General features: G+C 41.9%; 1 protein-coding gene across 1 annotated transcript; it reads left to right on the top strand.

Annotated features, from left to right (window-relative positions):
• The first annotated feature begins 1,761 nt into the window (after positions 1 to 1,761).
• LOC116622448 (zinc finger protein 345-like) lies at positions 1,762 to 10,904 on the top strand. The gene is given in 4 exon segments (XM_032388921.1): positions 1,762 to 1,837; positions 8,571 to 9,431; positions 9,516 to 10,708; positions 10,710 to 10,904. Coding segments are annotated over 4 exon segments (2,325 nt in total).
• Positions 10,905 to 18,130: the final 7,226 nt, after the last annotated feature.

Below are 18,130 nucleotides of genomic sequence, written 5' to 3'. Positions count from 1 at the left end.
CAGGCTTCCCGCAGAGCAGGGAGCCTGATGTGGGGCTCGATCCCAGGACCCTGGGATCATGACCTGAGCCGAAGGCAGACGCTTAATGACTGAGCCACCCAGGCGCCCTTTCAAACCATTTTAAATATATGATTGGATTAATTATTCATGGAAATATTTCTGAAAGTTAGATACTTGAAAATGAAGACAAAAGTCCTAAATGTGGTTGATTTGGGAAGTCCTGTTCAGACGGTTCATTATTTTCCCACCAACACATAATCCCTTCTTGTTCTAAAGTCTCCACTTTTGATAAACACAGGAGGGTCTTCATCAAAACATCACTATTGAATAGTTATCACATACTACTGAATTTGGAGCAAGTTCTCATGTGTTGAGTACTTTAGTGAGGACTCTATCTTCCATAATTACAGAGGTCTTTATAATGGAGAGAGAACTTACCAATGCGATGAATCTGTGAAAAATGTTAACCAAGGGTAAAATTCCAGTAGACATCAGAGAAATGTGTCCAGAGAACCGTTGTGAAAGTAGTAAGTGTGGGAGTCTTATGAAGCTGAAATCTCATTGAACATCATTGTATCCTCACTGGAGAGAAGACATAGAAACTGTGTGAGTAAGTGTGGCAAAGCTTTTAACTGGAGTTCAAAACTCACTCAACAGCAGAGATTTTATAATAGGAAGAAACATTACAAATGTATAGAATGTGGCCAAGCCTGTAAGTACCGGTCAAAACATACCAAGGTAAGGTAAGACATAGTGGGGAGAAGGCTGAGAAACGTAAAATAAAATGTGACAAAGCCTTTAAGCAGAACGATCAACCTTGTTTACAGCAGAGGGTGCATAGTGGAGAGAAGCCCTTAAATGTAAAGAATGTGGGAAGGCATTTAATTCCTAATCAAAACTATTCAACATGAGATAATACATCCTGTTGAGATACCTTGATTGTCAAGAATGGTGCACAGTCTTTTCCTGGAACTGTACCCTTTTTGAATATCAGAGAAAGCATACAGGGTAGAAACCCTAGAAATGTAAAATTTGATGCAAGAGCTTTGTTTTTAATACACACTTCAGAAACACATAGAATCTAAAACACTGAATACATTAACAGTAGATAAAGCATCAGTAACCGGGACCTACACTATCTGCACTATGCACAGGAACGTGTCAGACACTCGTGAATATTTTCGATTTTCTTTCTCATGATAAAAAGTAGCCCACAGGCGCCTGGGTGGCTCAGTCGGTTAAGCGACTGCCTTCGGCTCAGGTCATGATCCTGGAGTCCTGGGATCGAGTCCCGCATCGGGCTCCCTGCTCAGCTGGGAGTCTGCTTCTCGAACCTCTGACCCTACCCCCTCTTGTGCTCTCTCTCTCTCATTCTCTCTCTCTCAAATAAATAAATAAATAAAATATATTTTTAAAAAAGTAGCCCACATGTTATGTTTCATGCTGAATCCTCTGTTTGAATGTGAATATTGAACCTTCTTTAAAAAAAGCCTGTGTGCATTTGAAAATTGGAAGTATCTGTCTGATCCTAATTTTCATTGCAATCCTGCAGAATTGCTCACTCTTGTTTCTGTACCTTCTCCTTTACTGAAATGGAATGAAGGCAAGTTTGAGTGGTTTTATTTTCAGTCATCAGGATGTAGCCAACTGTTTGGCATTCCTTCTAGAGGTATCCCAGGGACCTTGGTAGCTTCTGGTTTAAAACATTTGCGATCATTTTGGATGTAAACTTACTCTGTATGAGCAGAGAGGGCTAGACCTATGTCCATTGACAACTGTGGACTCCTGAGTGCTTTCCAAACCTATGCTGGAACTCCTCGGTTAGCCGGGGCCAGAGGTGATACTCGAAATTTGGCAGGACTGAAGGCCATTCTCTGTTCCTGGGCAGTACCATAGGCCAGGCTCTGAGACTGCCCTGGTTCACTGATCAGGCTCCCTGCTCATGCAGAGCAAGAGGTTATGCTCAATACTTGGTCAGTGCTACTGGCTTGGTTTTCTCCCCATAGTCCTATAAGAGAGGCTCTGTGGTTGTCCAGGGTCTTTGTTGAGGCTTCCTAGTGGGGCAGGAAGGGAAGCTATGCTCAGCAATGGGAAGTGACTTAGACCTTGCGTACCTACCCAGACGGAGAACATAGAATTTTCTGGTTCAAACTATCGGCTGGACACCCAAGTCAGTCACAGCTGCTGACAAATCTCCTTAACCAGGTAGGTTCATCTCAGCTCTGCAAGTGGGCAGATTCCCGGGGATCTCTGATTCGGTGTGACCGGAAGGTGGAACGCTGTCTGGTCCAGCAGTTCTAAGATCTGAGCACTGGTTGCTGTAAGCCCTACCCACTTTGTCCATGTCTGTGTGATCCCCAGGTGTCCAGCACCACAGATTCCCCCAGGGATCCCCATGAGGTGAGATCTCATTGGGCCACCCATTTGGGGAAAGCTGGATGTCCACTGTGGGCTCTCTCTTTCATGGTAGAACAATTGTAGTTCGTGCTGGTCCCTCCTAGTTGGGCACTGTGCTGGCCCAGGGAAGGTGCATTGTGATCAATGTGAAATTGCTCCTCTTACTCCTCTTACCCTTTTTTTTTTTTTTTTTAAGATTTTATTTATTTATTTGACACGGAGAGAGAGGGGAGAAGGAGAGAGAGGGCAGAAGCAGGGGTAACATCAGGCAGGGGAGAAGCAGACTCCCCGCTGAGCAGGGAGCCCGATGCGCGGCTCGATCCCAGGACCCTGGGATCATGACCTGAGCCGAAGGCAGACGCTTAATGACTGAGCCACTGAGGCGCCCCTACACAAGTCATTTCTTGATATGGATTCACATCGCCAAGATCTTGGAGTGGACTTCTTTGATTTATCTCTGTTTTCCTGCCTCTAGTGACGTTTAGTAATCTCCCAGGAACACACACACAATGTCAGTTTTGATGTCATAAAATTTCCTTGGGACTCTGTGCTCAGGTGAATGATTATTCCTCTATTCCCATAATAGGCTTGCCTCCAGGGGCTTGGCAATAGCAATAATCTTTGTGTTATAGGCTTTACCTGCAATCGTGGCAACCTGGTAGATATTTTACTGTTGTCTCTCTTTATATCACTGGAGGTAGGTTAAAGTTCTACTGATTTTATTGCCAAACACAGGAGTATAGACAACTCATTGGACATTGTCTCTAAAGGAGTCCCATCTGCACTGACAGCTTTTCGGTGAAAGATTTCTTTCTTTTTTTTTTTAAGATTTTATTTGACAGACATAGCGAGAGAGGGAACACAAGCATGGGGAGTGGGAGAGGGAGAAGCAGTCTTCCCACGTAGCAGAGAGCCCGATGCGGGGCTCAATCTCAGGACGCTGGGATCATGACCTGAGCCGAAAGGAGATGCTTAATGATTGAGCCACCCAGGTGCCCCTATAAGTGGATTCTTCTGGGAATACCACAAAGTTCAACCAAGTTTTATATCTATGCTCATTTTAGGCAAAGTCAGTTTTTTTTTTTTTTTTAAGATTTTATTTATTTATTTGAGAGAGAGCGAGAGAATGAGAGAGAGCACATGAGAGGGGTTATGGTCAGAGGGAGAAGCAGACTCCCTGCCGAACAGGGAGCCTGATGCGGGACTCGATCCCAGGACTCCAGGATCATCACCTGAGCCAAAGGCAGTTGCTTAACCAACTGATCCACCCAGGCGCCCCAAGGCAAAGTCAGTTTTTAGGAGGAAGCCTAAGTTGAAACACAAGCGATCCTGTAGCCTGAAGCCATGGGAATTAGTAAAAATGTAGGGAAAACTTAATATTTATAAAGGCCACGGAATCAGTGGCGTCCAAGCTAAGAAATCCAGCCTAGCAACCAGAAGCAGATTGCACCTGCATTTCTTGTCAAAGAGGGAGCTGTGTCCATGAATATGTTGGCATGGTGATTTGAAGAAGGATAAATAAAAGGAGGTCCAGAGAAGAGTGACTGGTCAAGTTTGTCATGCAGGGGTGGAGTTGGCTTGAAAGAAGGGTGAAGGGAGGGAAGGACTCCATGCTCACCTCTATCCTCTTCCCCCTGTGTAGGAAACTTTTGAAACCCTTCATCTGCTATTCAGGCCTGGAATTCTGTTTGGAACATACAGTGTTAACGTTTGACATCAGTTGCACACGTGTGAAATGTGGAAACTCAGACCCCACCCAAATATCCACATCAGAATATGAATTTTACCAAGATCTTCAATTCATTGTCATACACATTAAGATTGAAGTACATCTCTAGCTCACCTACACTTTTCCATTATTCTACTCCTGTCTTCATGTGTATAGGACATTATTTTGATAACTGTGCCTTGTTGTATGCCTTAAATCAGGAAATGTGCTCTTCATTTCCCAGATTATTTTGGGTATGGTTTATCCCATGACATCCATGTAAAATTAGGGTGGATTTTGATCTTTCTGCAAAAATGGCATTGGAATTTTGGTAGTGATTTCATTATTCTGTAGATCTCTGCAAGTTTTATTGTGTTTCAAGTATTCCAGTGAAAGAACTTGGATGTGTTTCCAACTTATTCCTTCTTTCAATTCCTGCACAATATTTTATACTTTTCATCATTCTGGTTTGACCTCTACCATTATGTTAAATTGGAAGCATTTTTTGGGGGGGGCGGTGATGTTGCTCTAAATGTATGATGTCTCTGTTTTGGGAATTGTTCTTTGTTGTACAGAAACAGAACTAATTTTTATGTGTTGGGTTTGTGTACCAACTTTGTAAAATCCATATGAGTTTTAACAGCATTGTAACAACAAGGATTCCCCAGGAGAAGAAATGGCAGTGGAGGAGGAGGATTCTAGACTCATTACATACCCTGAACACCACGAGATAACTATCAGATCATCCTAAATACCCCAGAAATTGGGCTGAAGACTTAGAGGACAAACTCCCAAAGAAAAGGAGAGAAGAGGCAACATTGAAGATGGCAGTTAGTTTGGAGACATGGTTTAGGGAGAAAAGGTGTATAGCGATGTGGAGGGCAGGGAATTGTGGTTGGACAGAAAGTAGCATGACAGAGGAGCTCACAGGGGAACGCATAAGGAGAAGGTTTCCCCAAAGCCATTGGCTTGGAAAGGGAGAGGGGATAAATTTCACAAGTTCTTGGAACTCGCATGTCTTAAAACCTGAAGTTTTAATGGTCAGCAGGTTTGGATGAGATAGAGTCAAGAGGGCACTGTGCTCCTGGAGAGAAGGCAGGCAAACAACCTGGAGGCAGACAACGTGGAAACAGCCATCTAAAGAACACCTGGGGCACACGGTGGGGAGAATATTCAGTAGTCTAGGAGCATTTTCCTGAGAGGAAACATTCAGTGAGATGTGTCTCCAAGAACACAGGAGTTGGATGGCACCATTCCCTCTCTGCCCCTTGGCATAAACACAGAGCCCCACTCAGTGAGGACACTGGCTGTCTGCCTTGCTTGCACCAAGCCTCACCCCCCTGTGATCTGATGGGACTGCCCTTCTCAGTGAGGCTTGCCTCAGGCTCAGCAAGGTGGGCCCCCTGCCCACATCACATCTCCTGAGCAGAGAGTTCTGTAGGGCCTCAGCTCGGGTAGGGTTGATGTCAGGTGTCCTTTCACAAGCAGGCCAGAGCTCACCTAGTTAAAACTGGCCACATTCAGGCCAGGCACCGAACACTGCCCATAGCAGGACACATCATTGGCTTTTCTAACACACACAGGAAGGTAGAGACTTAGACAAAATGCCAAGATGAAAGAATTTATCCCAAACAAAAAAGCAGATAAGACCTAGGCTAGAGGTATAATGGAAACAGATAGGAGTAACGTGCTTGATGGAGAATTAAGGCAACAATCATAAGGATACTCAAAGGGTTAAGAAAAGAATAGTGAGGTCTTCCACAGAGATAAGGGTTCAGAAATAATTGGGGTGCTTGGGTGGCTTACTTAGTTTAGCCACTGACTCTTGGTTCTGCTCAGGTCTTGATCTCGGGGTCCTGGGTTCCAGTCTGAAGTCAGGCTCTGCACTCAGCATAATGACTGCTTGCGATTCCCTCTCTCTCTATCCCTCTGGAGCTCCCACTCCTACTCTTGAGATCTTCCTCTCAAATATATTTTTTTAAAAAATCAAATAGAGGTGAACAATGCAATAAGCAAGATTAGAAACAGGTTGATGTAAACAGTAGGCTGGAAGAAGCAGAAGAATGACTTTTTATATAGAAGGCAAAATAAAGGGGCACCTGGGTGGCTCAGTTGTTAAGAGTCTGCCTTTTGCTCAGGTCATGATCCCAGGGTCCTGCTCCGCGGGGAGCCTGCTTCTCCCTCTCCCACTCCCCCTGCTTGTGTTCCCTCTCTCGCTGTGTCTCTGTCAAATAAATAAATAAAAATCTAAAAAAAAATCTAAAAAAGAAAAGGCAAAATAAAGGAAAATACTGAATCTGAACAAAGAGGGAGGGAGAAGAATCATGCAACACAGGATTTGATTTAGGGAACTCACTGACTCCATCAAATGTAGTAAGATTCCTAGGTCATGGGCTTTTCTGTGCTGGGAGAGTATTGATTCCAAATTTACCTTTCATTCTTGTTATTGGTTGAAGGAGATTTCCCATTTCCTTGGTTCAAGGTTCTTAATTCACTCTTAAAAACTTGTATTTTTAGGAATTATCTCTGTTTTTCTTCCACATTACCCGATTTGTTCGTATATAATGGTTTATGTAGTTAAACCATTGCCAGCTCTGTTTGTTTTGTTGGTTAAAATGGACATGACTTTCAGTGTTTTAGTGTTAATCTGATAATCTATTTTATTTATTTCAGATTTTTGTTATTTCATTCCTCTAGTAAATTTCATCGAAGTTTCTTCCTTTTTTAGTTTTTCTGGTGGAAGTTAAGTTGTTTATTCCAACATTTTTCTTAACTCTGTATTGTATAAGATAAACAAAATTGAAAATGGTAAGTCTAGTAGGGAAAAAAATGGCAGACATAAACAATACATACAATGACAAAACAGTAAAAAAATTAAAAATAGAATTCTTTAAGGATTTCTGTAATCATGTCATCTGTGAACAGAGATAATTTTACTGTTTCTTTTTCAATTTGGATTCTTCTTATGTATTTTTGGATGCATAATTGTTCTGTCTAGAATGTCCAGTACTGTATTCAAAGGCAGTGGTGTGGTCACTTCATTACCTTCTGATCATAGAGGAGAAGTTTGTAGTCTTTTACTATTGAATAGGTTAGATTTCAGCTTTTCATACATCTATGCCATTTGTTAGATTGATGGAGTTTCCTTCTCTCTCTACTTTGAGTGTTTTTAACATGACATGTTGTCCAATATGCCCATATTTGTATTCCATCTTACTTAATATGATCATGTCGTTTTTGATCTTCATTCTGTTAATGTGGAGTCTTCAATTTACGGTTTTCCATATGTTGGAACACCCTCAATTCCAGGATGATTTCCCACTTGATTATCTGGTAAAATGGGAAAATGTGCTTTTGATTCAGGTTGCTCTATTTTATTGTGGACTTTGAGTATTTCACACAGGTAGTCGTTTGTCACCTTCTTTACTTGCAATGTCTTCTTCTGGCTTGGATAACCTGGTAATGCTGCTACCACTGTGAGAGTGTTTTACTAATTTTTCTTATCTTCACTCCTTGGAAATGTTTGAGGAGATTTGAAGTACTTTCTCCTTAAGGGTCTGTTTGAATATCCATTGAATTCATCTGGGACCTGATTTTTCTAAGGTGTTGGCAATTTTTTTTTTTTTTTTAAGATTGTATTTATTTATTTGACAGAGAGACAGCAAGAGAAGGGAACACAAGCAGGGGGAGTGGGACAGGGAGAAGCAGGCCTCCCGCCGAGCAGGGAGCCCGACGCGGGGCTCGATCCCAGGACCCCAAGATCATGACCCGAGCTGAAGGCAGACAATGACTGAGCCACCCAGGTGCCCGGGAATTTTTTCTTTTTATTCCTCTTTCATTCTGCTTCATGGTTGTAGATTATTTGTGATTTTTTAAGATTTCTGAATGATGGAGTCTAAATTGGTTATACCTTTTTTGAAATTTATACTCCTCTTCTGGTATCAATTTGTGGGCACTGATTTTCCATCATCACCTCTTACAATTACTTTTATTCCTATGGTCAGTTACACTCTGTCTGCTTTCACTTCATCTCACATTTTAGTCATTTTTTTCTCTTTTATTCTTAGTTAATTTAGTTAATGGGCTGTCAAATGTTGTTGATCTTTTCTGACAAATCTTCCTATTGCTAAGTTCCCATTTTTACTATATCCTGTTTTGTTCATTTCACCTTTCTCTTTAAATATCCATCATTGTACTAATTTTGCACTTATGTAATACTTTGCCTGATCATTAGAGATATAGGAAGTGGCTTATGCTACACCATGACAGTACTACAGCATTATCTATTAGGATATGTGATCAGCACATTTTGTGAAAAGTTACGTGTCCATATAGAAATGAAGTCTTGATTCCTTCTCAGCCATCTTTCTGACATTGTCTGATTGACTTGAAGCTTCTATCTTAGAAGTCCTCCGTATATGCATCTGAAAGTAGTAAGTGCAATGATTTTACTTTTATCTTTCAGCTGTATCTTCACATGACACCCAGAGTTTCCTGCTACAGCCGAGCATAGGAGGTTCTTTCCAAAAAGTATCAGTGCATAGATATCAAGATAGTGCTGTTGAGATTTTGCACTTAAGTACAGACTGGGACAATGATGGGAAGAGTGAAGGGCATCAAAGATTTCCTGGAGGCTATACCCAAACCAAGGCAATTGCCCTTAATAAGAATCTCACTGCCCCAAATAGTGAAGGATATAAAACATTGTGGAAAACCTCCCTTTTTAAGTCAACTCTTTCTGCAAAGCAGTGTGTTTCTGTAAGCAAAAGCTCCAATCAAATATTCAAACATACATATTTGTGGACAGACCATTTGGAAAATCTGGAAAGTTACCTAGTCCATGCTGAAAATAATGATTTGAACCATTTTGAAGATAGGATTGGCTTGACCTTTCAGTCAAATATTTCGGATAATCAGAGATTTAGAAATGAAGAACAAAGTGCTAAGTCAGATCCGTATGAGAGGTGCTTCACTGAGGAGTCAACCCTGCAGAATTACCAGAGCCTTTTCAATGGAGACAGAATTGCTCAATGCAGTGAATCTGAGAAAACATTTAACCAGGGTTCCAATGTTCATAGATGTGTGAGGACTTGGTTTCCAGAGAACCATTATGAATGTCATAAATGTGGGGAAGGCTTTAATCAAAGCTCTAACCTTAGTATACATAAGAGTCTCCCTTTGGGAGATAATCCTCATAAATATAATAAATGTGGGAAAGCTCTTAAGCAGTCCTCCAGTATTGGTGATCATCAGAGAATTCATGAGGGAAAAAACCCATTCAGATGCAATAAACCAGGGACCATGTTTAGTCAGTCATCAAGGCTAAATATAAATAAGAAAATCCCTGGGGGAGAGAAAACTTCCATTTTTAAGGAATGTGACAAATCCGTTGACTGCCACTCAACACCATCTCAACATCAGCAAATGCATACTGGAGAGAAAATACACAAATGCAAAGAATGTGGTAAAACGTTTAAAGACTGTTCATCAATAAATGGACATAGGCAAATTCATACTGGAGAGAAACTTTACAAATGTAAAGAATGTGGGATAGCCTTTACATTGTGCTCAACCCTTCCTGGTCATCACCAAATTTGTACGGGAGAGAAACCTTATAAATGTCAAGATTGTGGCAAGACCTTTAACCATCACTCAAGTCTTAATAGACATCACCGAATTCATACTGGAGAGAAACCTTACAAATGTAAAGAATGTTCCAAAGCCTTTCAGTCATGCTCAGAACTTACTCAACATCAACGAATTCATACTGGAGAGAAACCTTACCAATGTCAAGAATGTGGCAAGGCCTTTAACTGGCCCTCACAGCTTACTCGACATCACCGAATTCATACTGGGGAGAAACCTTACCAATGTAAAGAATGTGGCAAGGCCTTTAATTGTCCTTCATACCTTACTCAGCATCACCAAATTCATACTGGAGAGAAACCTTACCAATGCAAACAATGTGGCAAGTCCTTTAACAGGCTCTCAACACTTACTCGACATCACCTAACTCATACTGTAGAGAAACCTTACAAATGTCAAGCTTGTGGAAAGGCCTTTAACTCAGATTCAGCCCTTAGTCAACATCACAGAATTCATACTGCAGAGAAATCTTACCAATGGAAAGAATGTGGCAAGACCTTTAACCAGAGATCAAGGCGTACTCAACAGCACAGAATTCATAGTGGAGAGAAACCTTACAAATGTCAAGAATGTGGAAAGGCCTTTAAGAGTCACTCATACCTCACTCAACATCACAGAATTCATACTGGAGAGAAACCTTATACATGTCAGGAATGTGGCAAGGCCTTTAACAGTCTCTCAGACCTTGTTCGACATCACAGAATTCATTCTGGAGAGAAACCTTACAAATGTCAAGAATGTGGCAAGGCCTTTAACCAGAACTCAAGGCTTACTCAACATCACAGAAGTCATACTGGAGAGAAACCTTACAAATGTCAAGATTGTGGAAAGGCCTTTAACTGGCACTCAAACCGCACTCGACATCACAGACTTCATACTGGAAAGAGACCTTACAAATGTCCAGAATGTGGCAAGGCCTTTTACAGACACTCAGTCCTTACTAAACATTATAAAATTCATAGTAGATAGAAACCTTACAAATGGAAAGAATGTGAAAAAACGGTTAAGGAGTGCTCACCCCTTACCGCATATCAGAGAATTCATATTGGACAATAACCTTAGAAATATAACAGATGTGGCAACGCCATTGACCAGCATGCACACCTTACTAAACATAGAATTCATACTGGAAAGAAAGGCACCTGACAAATGAATAGAATGTGCCAAAGCCTTTAGCAGGCAAACAACCCTTACTGGACATCACAGAATTCATACTGGAGAGAAATCCAGAAATGTAAGGAATTTGAGAAAATGGTCGAGGACTGCTCCTCCCTTAATCCATATCAGAGATTTCATATGGGAGCATAACTATACAAATATAAAGAATGTATCCAACCTCTCACTGGATCTCCCAACTTACCCAACATCATAGTTATCATATAGGAGCAAAATTGTAAAATGTAAAGAAAATGGACAAGCCTTTTCTGGAGTTCAGCCCTTACTCAGTATCACAAAATGCATCATAGATACAAGCCCTTGGAACAAAAGAAATGTGGAAAGACCTTCATTTTAATATATACTGGAGGAAATACCAGAGAGTAAATTAGAGAAAGTAAATTGAAAGATACCAATGTTTAGGGGTGCCTGGGTGGCTCAGTCGTTAAGCGTCTGCCTTCGGCTCAGGTCATGATCCCAGGGTCCTGGGATCGAGCCCCGCATCGGGCCCCCTGCTCGGCGGGAAGCCTGCTTCTCCCTCTCCCACTCCCCCTGCTTGTGTTCCCTCTCTCGCTATGTCTCTCTCTGTCAAATAAATAAATAAAATCTTAAAAAAAAAAAAAAGATATCAATGTTTAGAAAACTATTCACATGCCAATAAATGTCACAGAAATCAAATAAAAGGAATACATTAGTCATTCTATTCAGACATTACTCTGTATGAAAATGGTTATAAGGAAAAAATCAAACACTTAGAAAATGTATATGCCCTTATGTTTCAAAAGATTTAGTGGAGGGGCGCCTGGGTGGCTCAGTTGGTTAAGCGACAGCCTTCGGCTCAGGTCATGATCCCGGAGTCCCGGGATCGAGTCCCACATCGGGCTCCCTGCTCAGCAAGGAGCCTGCTTCTCCCTCTGACCTTCCCCCCTCTCATGTACTCTCTCTCTCTCATTCTCGCTCTCTCAAATAAATAAATCTTAAAAAAAAAAAAAAAAAAAGATTTAGTGGATGGACTTTTACATATGTATAATTTCAATATGTTTTTTTATTTTTTCATCAACCCTATTTGAGATTTGTGACTAACAATATTAATGTATTTTACTCTGAAATCACTTCAGAAAATTCTTTTATTCCATTGGGTGTGTACGGCCATGTGGCTGATTGTTGGTACATCAAAGATATTAGATGCCCTGCTACATTAGGTGGGACTCATGCATACCTAATTTTCCATGGAAGATGAAGGACAGGATAATACAGAACATATGAAGTATATCTCAATGGAGATGCTGCTTACGGTTATAACATTGACATAAGATACCATGAAATAGGTGTTCAGAATACTTTTCTATATATTAAAACTAAAGAACTTTCTCAGTATTAGAAATACGTGGTTTTACTAATTGTTTTTTAAGGAAAAAGAGGTGTCAGTCCAGTAAACTACCAATCTTTATTCACTATAAGTGCAATCGTTAGAGAGTATGAGTTGATGTGGTTGAAATGAAGAAATCCTGACAGATAACCGAAAGAGGATAGCTAACTCCTCCCTACAAGGCCATACTGTTGTACATACACATTTCTTAAGAATTTACCTCAGTCTTGAAATTTTTGGAAATAGGTACTCCCACATTGTTCTAACAGCACTTGACTGCTTTTTCAAGTGTGTTTTCTGTATTGGTGATAATAGAGTGGATTTGAAATGCATAACTTAGTCTGTGTGTGAAATTAATATATTTTCATTAAGAAAACATCCTGGGTTTTTTTTTGTTTTTTTGTTTTTTTTGACAGAGACACAGCGAGAGAGGGAACAGAAAACGTACTGGTTTTTTTTTAAAGATTTTTATTTTTTATTTATTTATTTGCCAGAGAAAGACACAGCGAGAGAGGGAACACAAGCAGAGGGAGAGGGAGAAGCAGACTCCCCGCTGAGCAGGGAGCCCGATGCGGGGCTCGATCCCAGGACCCTGGGATCATGACCTGAGCCGAAGGCAGATGCTTAACGACTGAGCCACCCAGGCGCCCCGAAAACATACTGGTTTTGAGGTGCTTGGGTGGCTCGGTCGTTGGGCATCTGCCTTTGGCTCGGGTAATGGTCCTGGAGTCCTGGGATCGAGCACTGCATCGGGCTCCCTGCTCAGCGGGAAGCCTGCTTCTCCCTCTCCCACTCCCCCTACTTGTGTTCCTGCCCCTGCAATCTCTCTCTCTCTCTTAAATAAATAAAATCTTAAAAAAAAAAATACTGGTTTTTAACATACTGACGTGGATGTGTAATGAATGACGTGTTATCCTACCTCCAGTGTTAACCTGTCTCATTGAGGGTTGTAGGTGGCAGACGGAATCAATCACCTGTTTGGTAATGGAGTAGAATAATATACCTAGGAATCCATTTCCTCAGTGGTCTGAAGGTTTAATTGATGTGTGATTATTTTTCCCCTAGTCTATTATACGATTTTCTCCTCTTCGTGAATACTAGGATATGATTATGGGTACATTACAGAGGTAAGTAACATAAGAGGTGTTGTTGATGTTTTAGCTCACATACTCCATGCTAGTGTTATTTGGCATCCACTTCGTGTAGCCAGTAGTTTTACAGGGGCCTTGCACTGACAGGAGCCCTTCTCACTAGTGCATTCCCTGCACAACACGCTGCAGAGTCACAAGTTAATGGAACTTCTGGTATCACATCTGCAATCCGTCCTTGTGAGCCACCATCTCTCCTTTCTCCCAATGCTTTCCCTCCGTGTCCCTTAGAGAAGACTCCCACGGAACTGCCCTAAACCTGTTTTAGCTGGAATGGCATATTCTGGACTTAGCCTTGGGACTCTAAAGCATTGCACCATGGCCCCAAATTAAAGTATGTGCCCCACTTTATACATTGAGGTGGTGTTTTGATGGGTCTATGAAGTATACACTTGAAGTACACTGCTTCAGTCTAGCCCAAGTGTTCATTGACTCCTCAGTGAATAAAGAAATCTATCTATCCATCTATCTATCTAAAAGGGAATATTTATCACCCTAAAAGGAATGAAGTCTTGCCATTTGCCACAACATAGATGGAGCTAGAGAGTATTCTGCCAAATGAAATAAGTCAGAGAAAGAGAAGTATTGTATGATTTCACTCATGTTTGGAATTCAAAAACCAAAAAAGTGACCAACGGGAAAGAAAAAAGAAATGGAGAAGCAAACCAAGAAACAGACTCCTTAACTTCAGAGAACAAGCTGATGGTTGCCGGAGTGGACATGGGTAGGTGGATGCATTAAGTAAGTGGGTGTTAAGGACTGCCTCTGTGATGAGCATGGAACGTTCTATGGAATTGTACAATCACTATTGTACACCTAAATCAAATATTACTTTGTTAATTAAGTGGAGTGTAAAGAAAAACCTTAAAAAGTATTTTGTGTTTTACAGATTGAAACTTTTTGTCTTTGGTGGACTGACTGGCAGCAGTTGCACAAAATATACCTTTGCAAACAAGTGGAAATATTTATCTTTTCTCCCTTCCTGATTCCTCGCAAATTCAGAAACTCTCAGTGACTATTCGTAATGTTTTTGTTTTTGTTTTTTTTTAAGATTTTATTTATTTATTTGACAGAGAGACAGCGAGAGAGGGAACACAAGCGGGGGGGTGGGAGAGGGAGAAGCAGGCCTCCCGCAAAGCAGGGAGCCTGATGCGGGGCTCGATCCCAGGACTCTGGGACCATGACCCGAGCTGAAGGCAGACGCTTAACGACTGAGCCACCCAGGCGCCCCGACTATTCGTAATGTTTATGCCATCATATGTTTCAGTTCTGAATGAATGTGCTAATTAGAGTCATCTTACTGTTTTTCCTGTCTTGGTTTTCTCTGGAGTTAGCCTGGCTACATTCAAAGTGCTCAGCCCGCTAAGTGGCTGATTCTTCTATGTTTCCCCTGATGGAGCAACTAAATCATTTGTACAGTGAATGGGAATCCCTGGGTGCTGCACCCTCTAGGGAGGGGAGCTAATGTCCTTTTTGTGTTTGGATTCATTTAGAATCTCATTGCAAGAATGCATCAAGCATTTAAATGGACCACATTGTGAAGAATTTTAAGTTTCTAAGAGGCAGATGGGTCTGTGCCCACAGGCCTGCGAGCTGTGCTTCTGATACTAAAGTGTATTGTGGCCATGCAGTATTACAAAAGAAAATCACCTTTTAGTAGAGTCATAACTGAATCTCAAGTGATTTTTTTTAACATGCAGGTTAATGGGCTGCCAGTTGGGAGGTAGATCAGAAACACCCATTCCCATTGCCAGCCAAGAAACAACTGCAAGTACACAGCCAGAGAAGGAGAACCACAAAGCTTCTCGGATTCTGTGACCCATTAAAACCAGAAGAAGACCAGTCCTCACCAAAATGAGTTTATGATGAAACTCAAACCAAGTAACAAGACTTTTTTTTTTTTTAAGATTTTATTTAATTATTTGACAGAGAGAGACACAGCGAGAGCAGGAACACAAGCAGGGGGAGTGGGAGAGGGAGAAGCAGGCTTCCCGCTGAGGAGGGAGCCCGATGCGGGGCTCGATCCCAGGACCCTGGGATCATAACCTGAGCCAAAGGCAGACGCTTAACGACTGAGCCACCCAGGCGCCCACAAGACTTTTCTGTGGTGTCTTCACATGCCACGTTATTTACCAAGAGAGGTCTTCCCAATCAGAGGCCTTATTTCTCCCACTGCAGACTGAAGGCAGCATACTCGTTATTTTTTTTCCTTCCTAGTGTTCTTCATGCTAACTTTTTGATATATATAGTCCCTGAAACTAACTTTTTAAATTTTTTTTTTTTGGTTTATGACAGTTTAATTCTAGATTTTATTTTGTACCCTTAAAATAGAACAATTGCTTTTTAAAAATTGTTACGAAAGAGTGCACCTGTTACTGGCGGTGTTGGGGGAGGGGAGCGGCAAAGGGAGACAGTTTTAGGCAGACTCCACACTGGGGCCAGAGCCAATCCCTGGGCTCCTTCTAACAACCCTGAGATCTTGACCTCAGCCGCATAAAGAGTCAGCTGCCAATCTAACCCTGCCCCCCAGGTTCTCCGACTTTTTAATGATTTATTTTCATTCCAGTTAACACAAAGTGTTTTTGGTTTCAGGTGTAGAATGTAGTGATTCCACAGTTCTATACCTCACTCAGTACTCATCAGGTATGTGTACCCCTTAATCTTTGAAATGGAGTCTCACTGAAGGATTAATGCAGCCATTTGACTTTTATTCCACTTGATTCTTTTAAGTGGTTTCCATTTCAGTCACTAGGACAAGTATAGGAAGACCACTTCCTATTTTACAATAAGAAACCACTCAGTATTTTATGGAATGGCTAAAATAAAAAGGAAAACACCAGTTTTCAGTGAGAATGTTGAGGAATTAGAATTCTCATATCTGGGGCACCTGGGTGGCTCAGTCGTTAAGCATCTGCCTTTGGTTCAGGTCATGATCCCGGGGTCCTGAGATCGAGCCCCGCATTGAGCTCCCCGCTCAGCGGGAGGCCTGCTTCTCCCTGTCCCACTCCTGCTTGTGTTCCCTCTCTTGCTGTGTCTCTATCAAATAAAATTTAAAAAAAAAAATTCTCAAATCTCTGATGGGAGTGTAAAAAGTACATTAAGTTTGGAAAAATGTGTGGCAGATAGAAACAATTACCCATAGAAGGGGAGCTTTTTGTCACCCTAAAATGTGTCTCTTTGGTCTAAGGATTATTTTAGGCTGGTGTTTTAAAGAAACACCAGATGAAGGAAAAGCTCTGAAATCCTGTGTCTACTTTTGAAAGGGACATTTGCATTTATAAGGGAAAGCTCCATTTGTTGTTGTTTTTTTTAAAGATTTTATTTATTTATTTGAGAGAGAAAGAATGAGAGACAGAGAGCATAAGAGGGAAGAGTATCAGAGGGAGAAGCAGACTCCTCGCTGAGCAGGGATCCCGATGCGGGACTCGATCCTGGGACTCCAAGATCATGACCCGAGCTGAAGGCAGTCGCTTAACCAACTGAGCCACCCAGGCGCCCCGGAAAGCTCCATTTGTAAGGCGTCTCCCTCCGTGTAGCAGAAAGCGGGAGAATGTGTCATCCCAGAAACTCTGATCAGTGGAGAAGGCATGGATGTAAATCTGCTCACAACCACAGCCCTGGTCACCGTGCTTTGCCTGGTCACCTCCCCAAATGCTTCCCAGTAGGATCACGTGTGGAGTTTCAAAAAGGATCCTATCTGCTGCCCTCCCCCTCAGATTCTTTCCATTGGTTTGGGCGAAAACACCCGTGTTGTGTTCATTAAGGGCTCCAGGTGATTCTAAGTGAGGCCAGGGTTAAGCACGAGGGCTTCAGGTATGAGAGCGGAGAGCGGGCTTGGGCTCAAGGAGAGGGAACAGGGTCTCTGGTACGTGAGGCTGGGAGGGTCAGGTCCATGCAGCACCTGGTGCCTATGCTGTAGCTGAATTTGTGGGTGTTTTGGGAGGGGAGCCCCACTGAAAGTAGGGAAGGAAAAGTCAGGGACTGGTCTTCAAGTAGGAACTCACAGTTTCTGAAAAGCTCCTGACGCAAAGGACTAGGATGTTGGGTCTATCTGAATTTCAGGGTCCTGCCTTCAGGTGAACAGTTTACAGGTGAAGAGATTCTGTTGGTGGCTTTAGGGGCATTTTTTTTCCTAATGGAGCTGTGATTTCTCGACAAATACCTGTGAGAAAGAAATCCAGAGGACAAAGTGAAAGAAGAAATGGCCAGTTCTCAGGTAAGCCTGGTGTCCTAAGTCAGAGGCCATGTCATGTTTTTCTCCTGAAATTCCTTGCATTTAGAAATTGCAAATGTTGATTCCTCTAGTTCTGAAGTTTCTGGCACGTGTTTTCATGAATGTGGTATTTGTTTTCAGAAATGATCCTGCAGGCTAGGTCTTTAGAACACTTCTATCCTATATCCCAGAGCGTTCTCTCCCTTATTTGCAACCTGGGTTCCAAAAGGCCATCAGCAGTTGTCACTTTGAATTAAAGTCCTGCATGTATTGAAAATATTCCTTTGGTGACAAATCCAGAGGGGAAGGTGTTGAGTCCAAGAGTCCTATTGCTGATGAGATCTGGTCCTGGGATATCTGGGGTGGGGGTGGTGAGGGGAACATTTCTAATTTAGGTCCCGTCTAAATGCTTTATCAGGTCTGTGTAGCCCAGGAGTAAGAAAATGCACAAATAAAAATGATGGCTATAACGTCCAGAATAACTCGGAAGTTTC

This window comes from Phoca vitulina, unplaced genomic scaffold (genome assembly GCF_004348235.1).
Source record: "Phoca vitulina isolate PV1807 unplaced genomic scaffold, GSC_HSeal_1.0 scaffold52, whole genome shotgun sequence".
In the NCBI taxonomy this organism is placed as follows: domain Eukaryota; kingdom Metazoa; phylum Chordata; class Mammalia; order Carnivora; family Phocidae; genus Phoca; species Phoca vitulina.
This window is presented reverse-complemented; position numbering and strand designations above follow the sequence as displayed.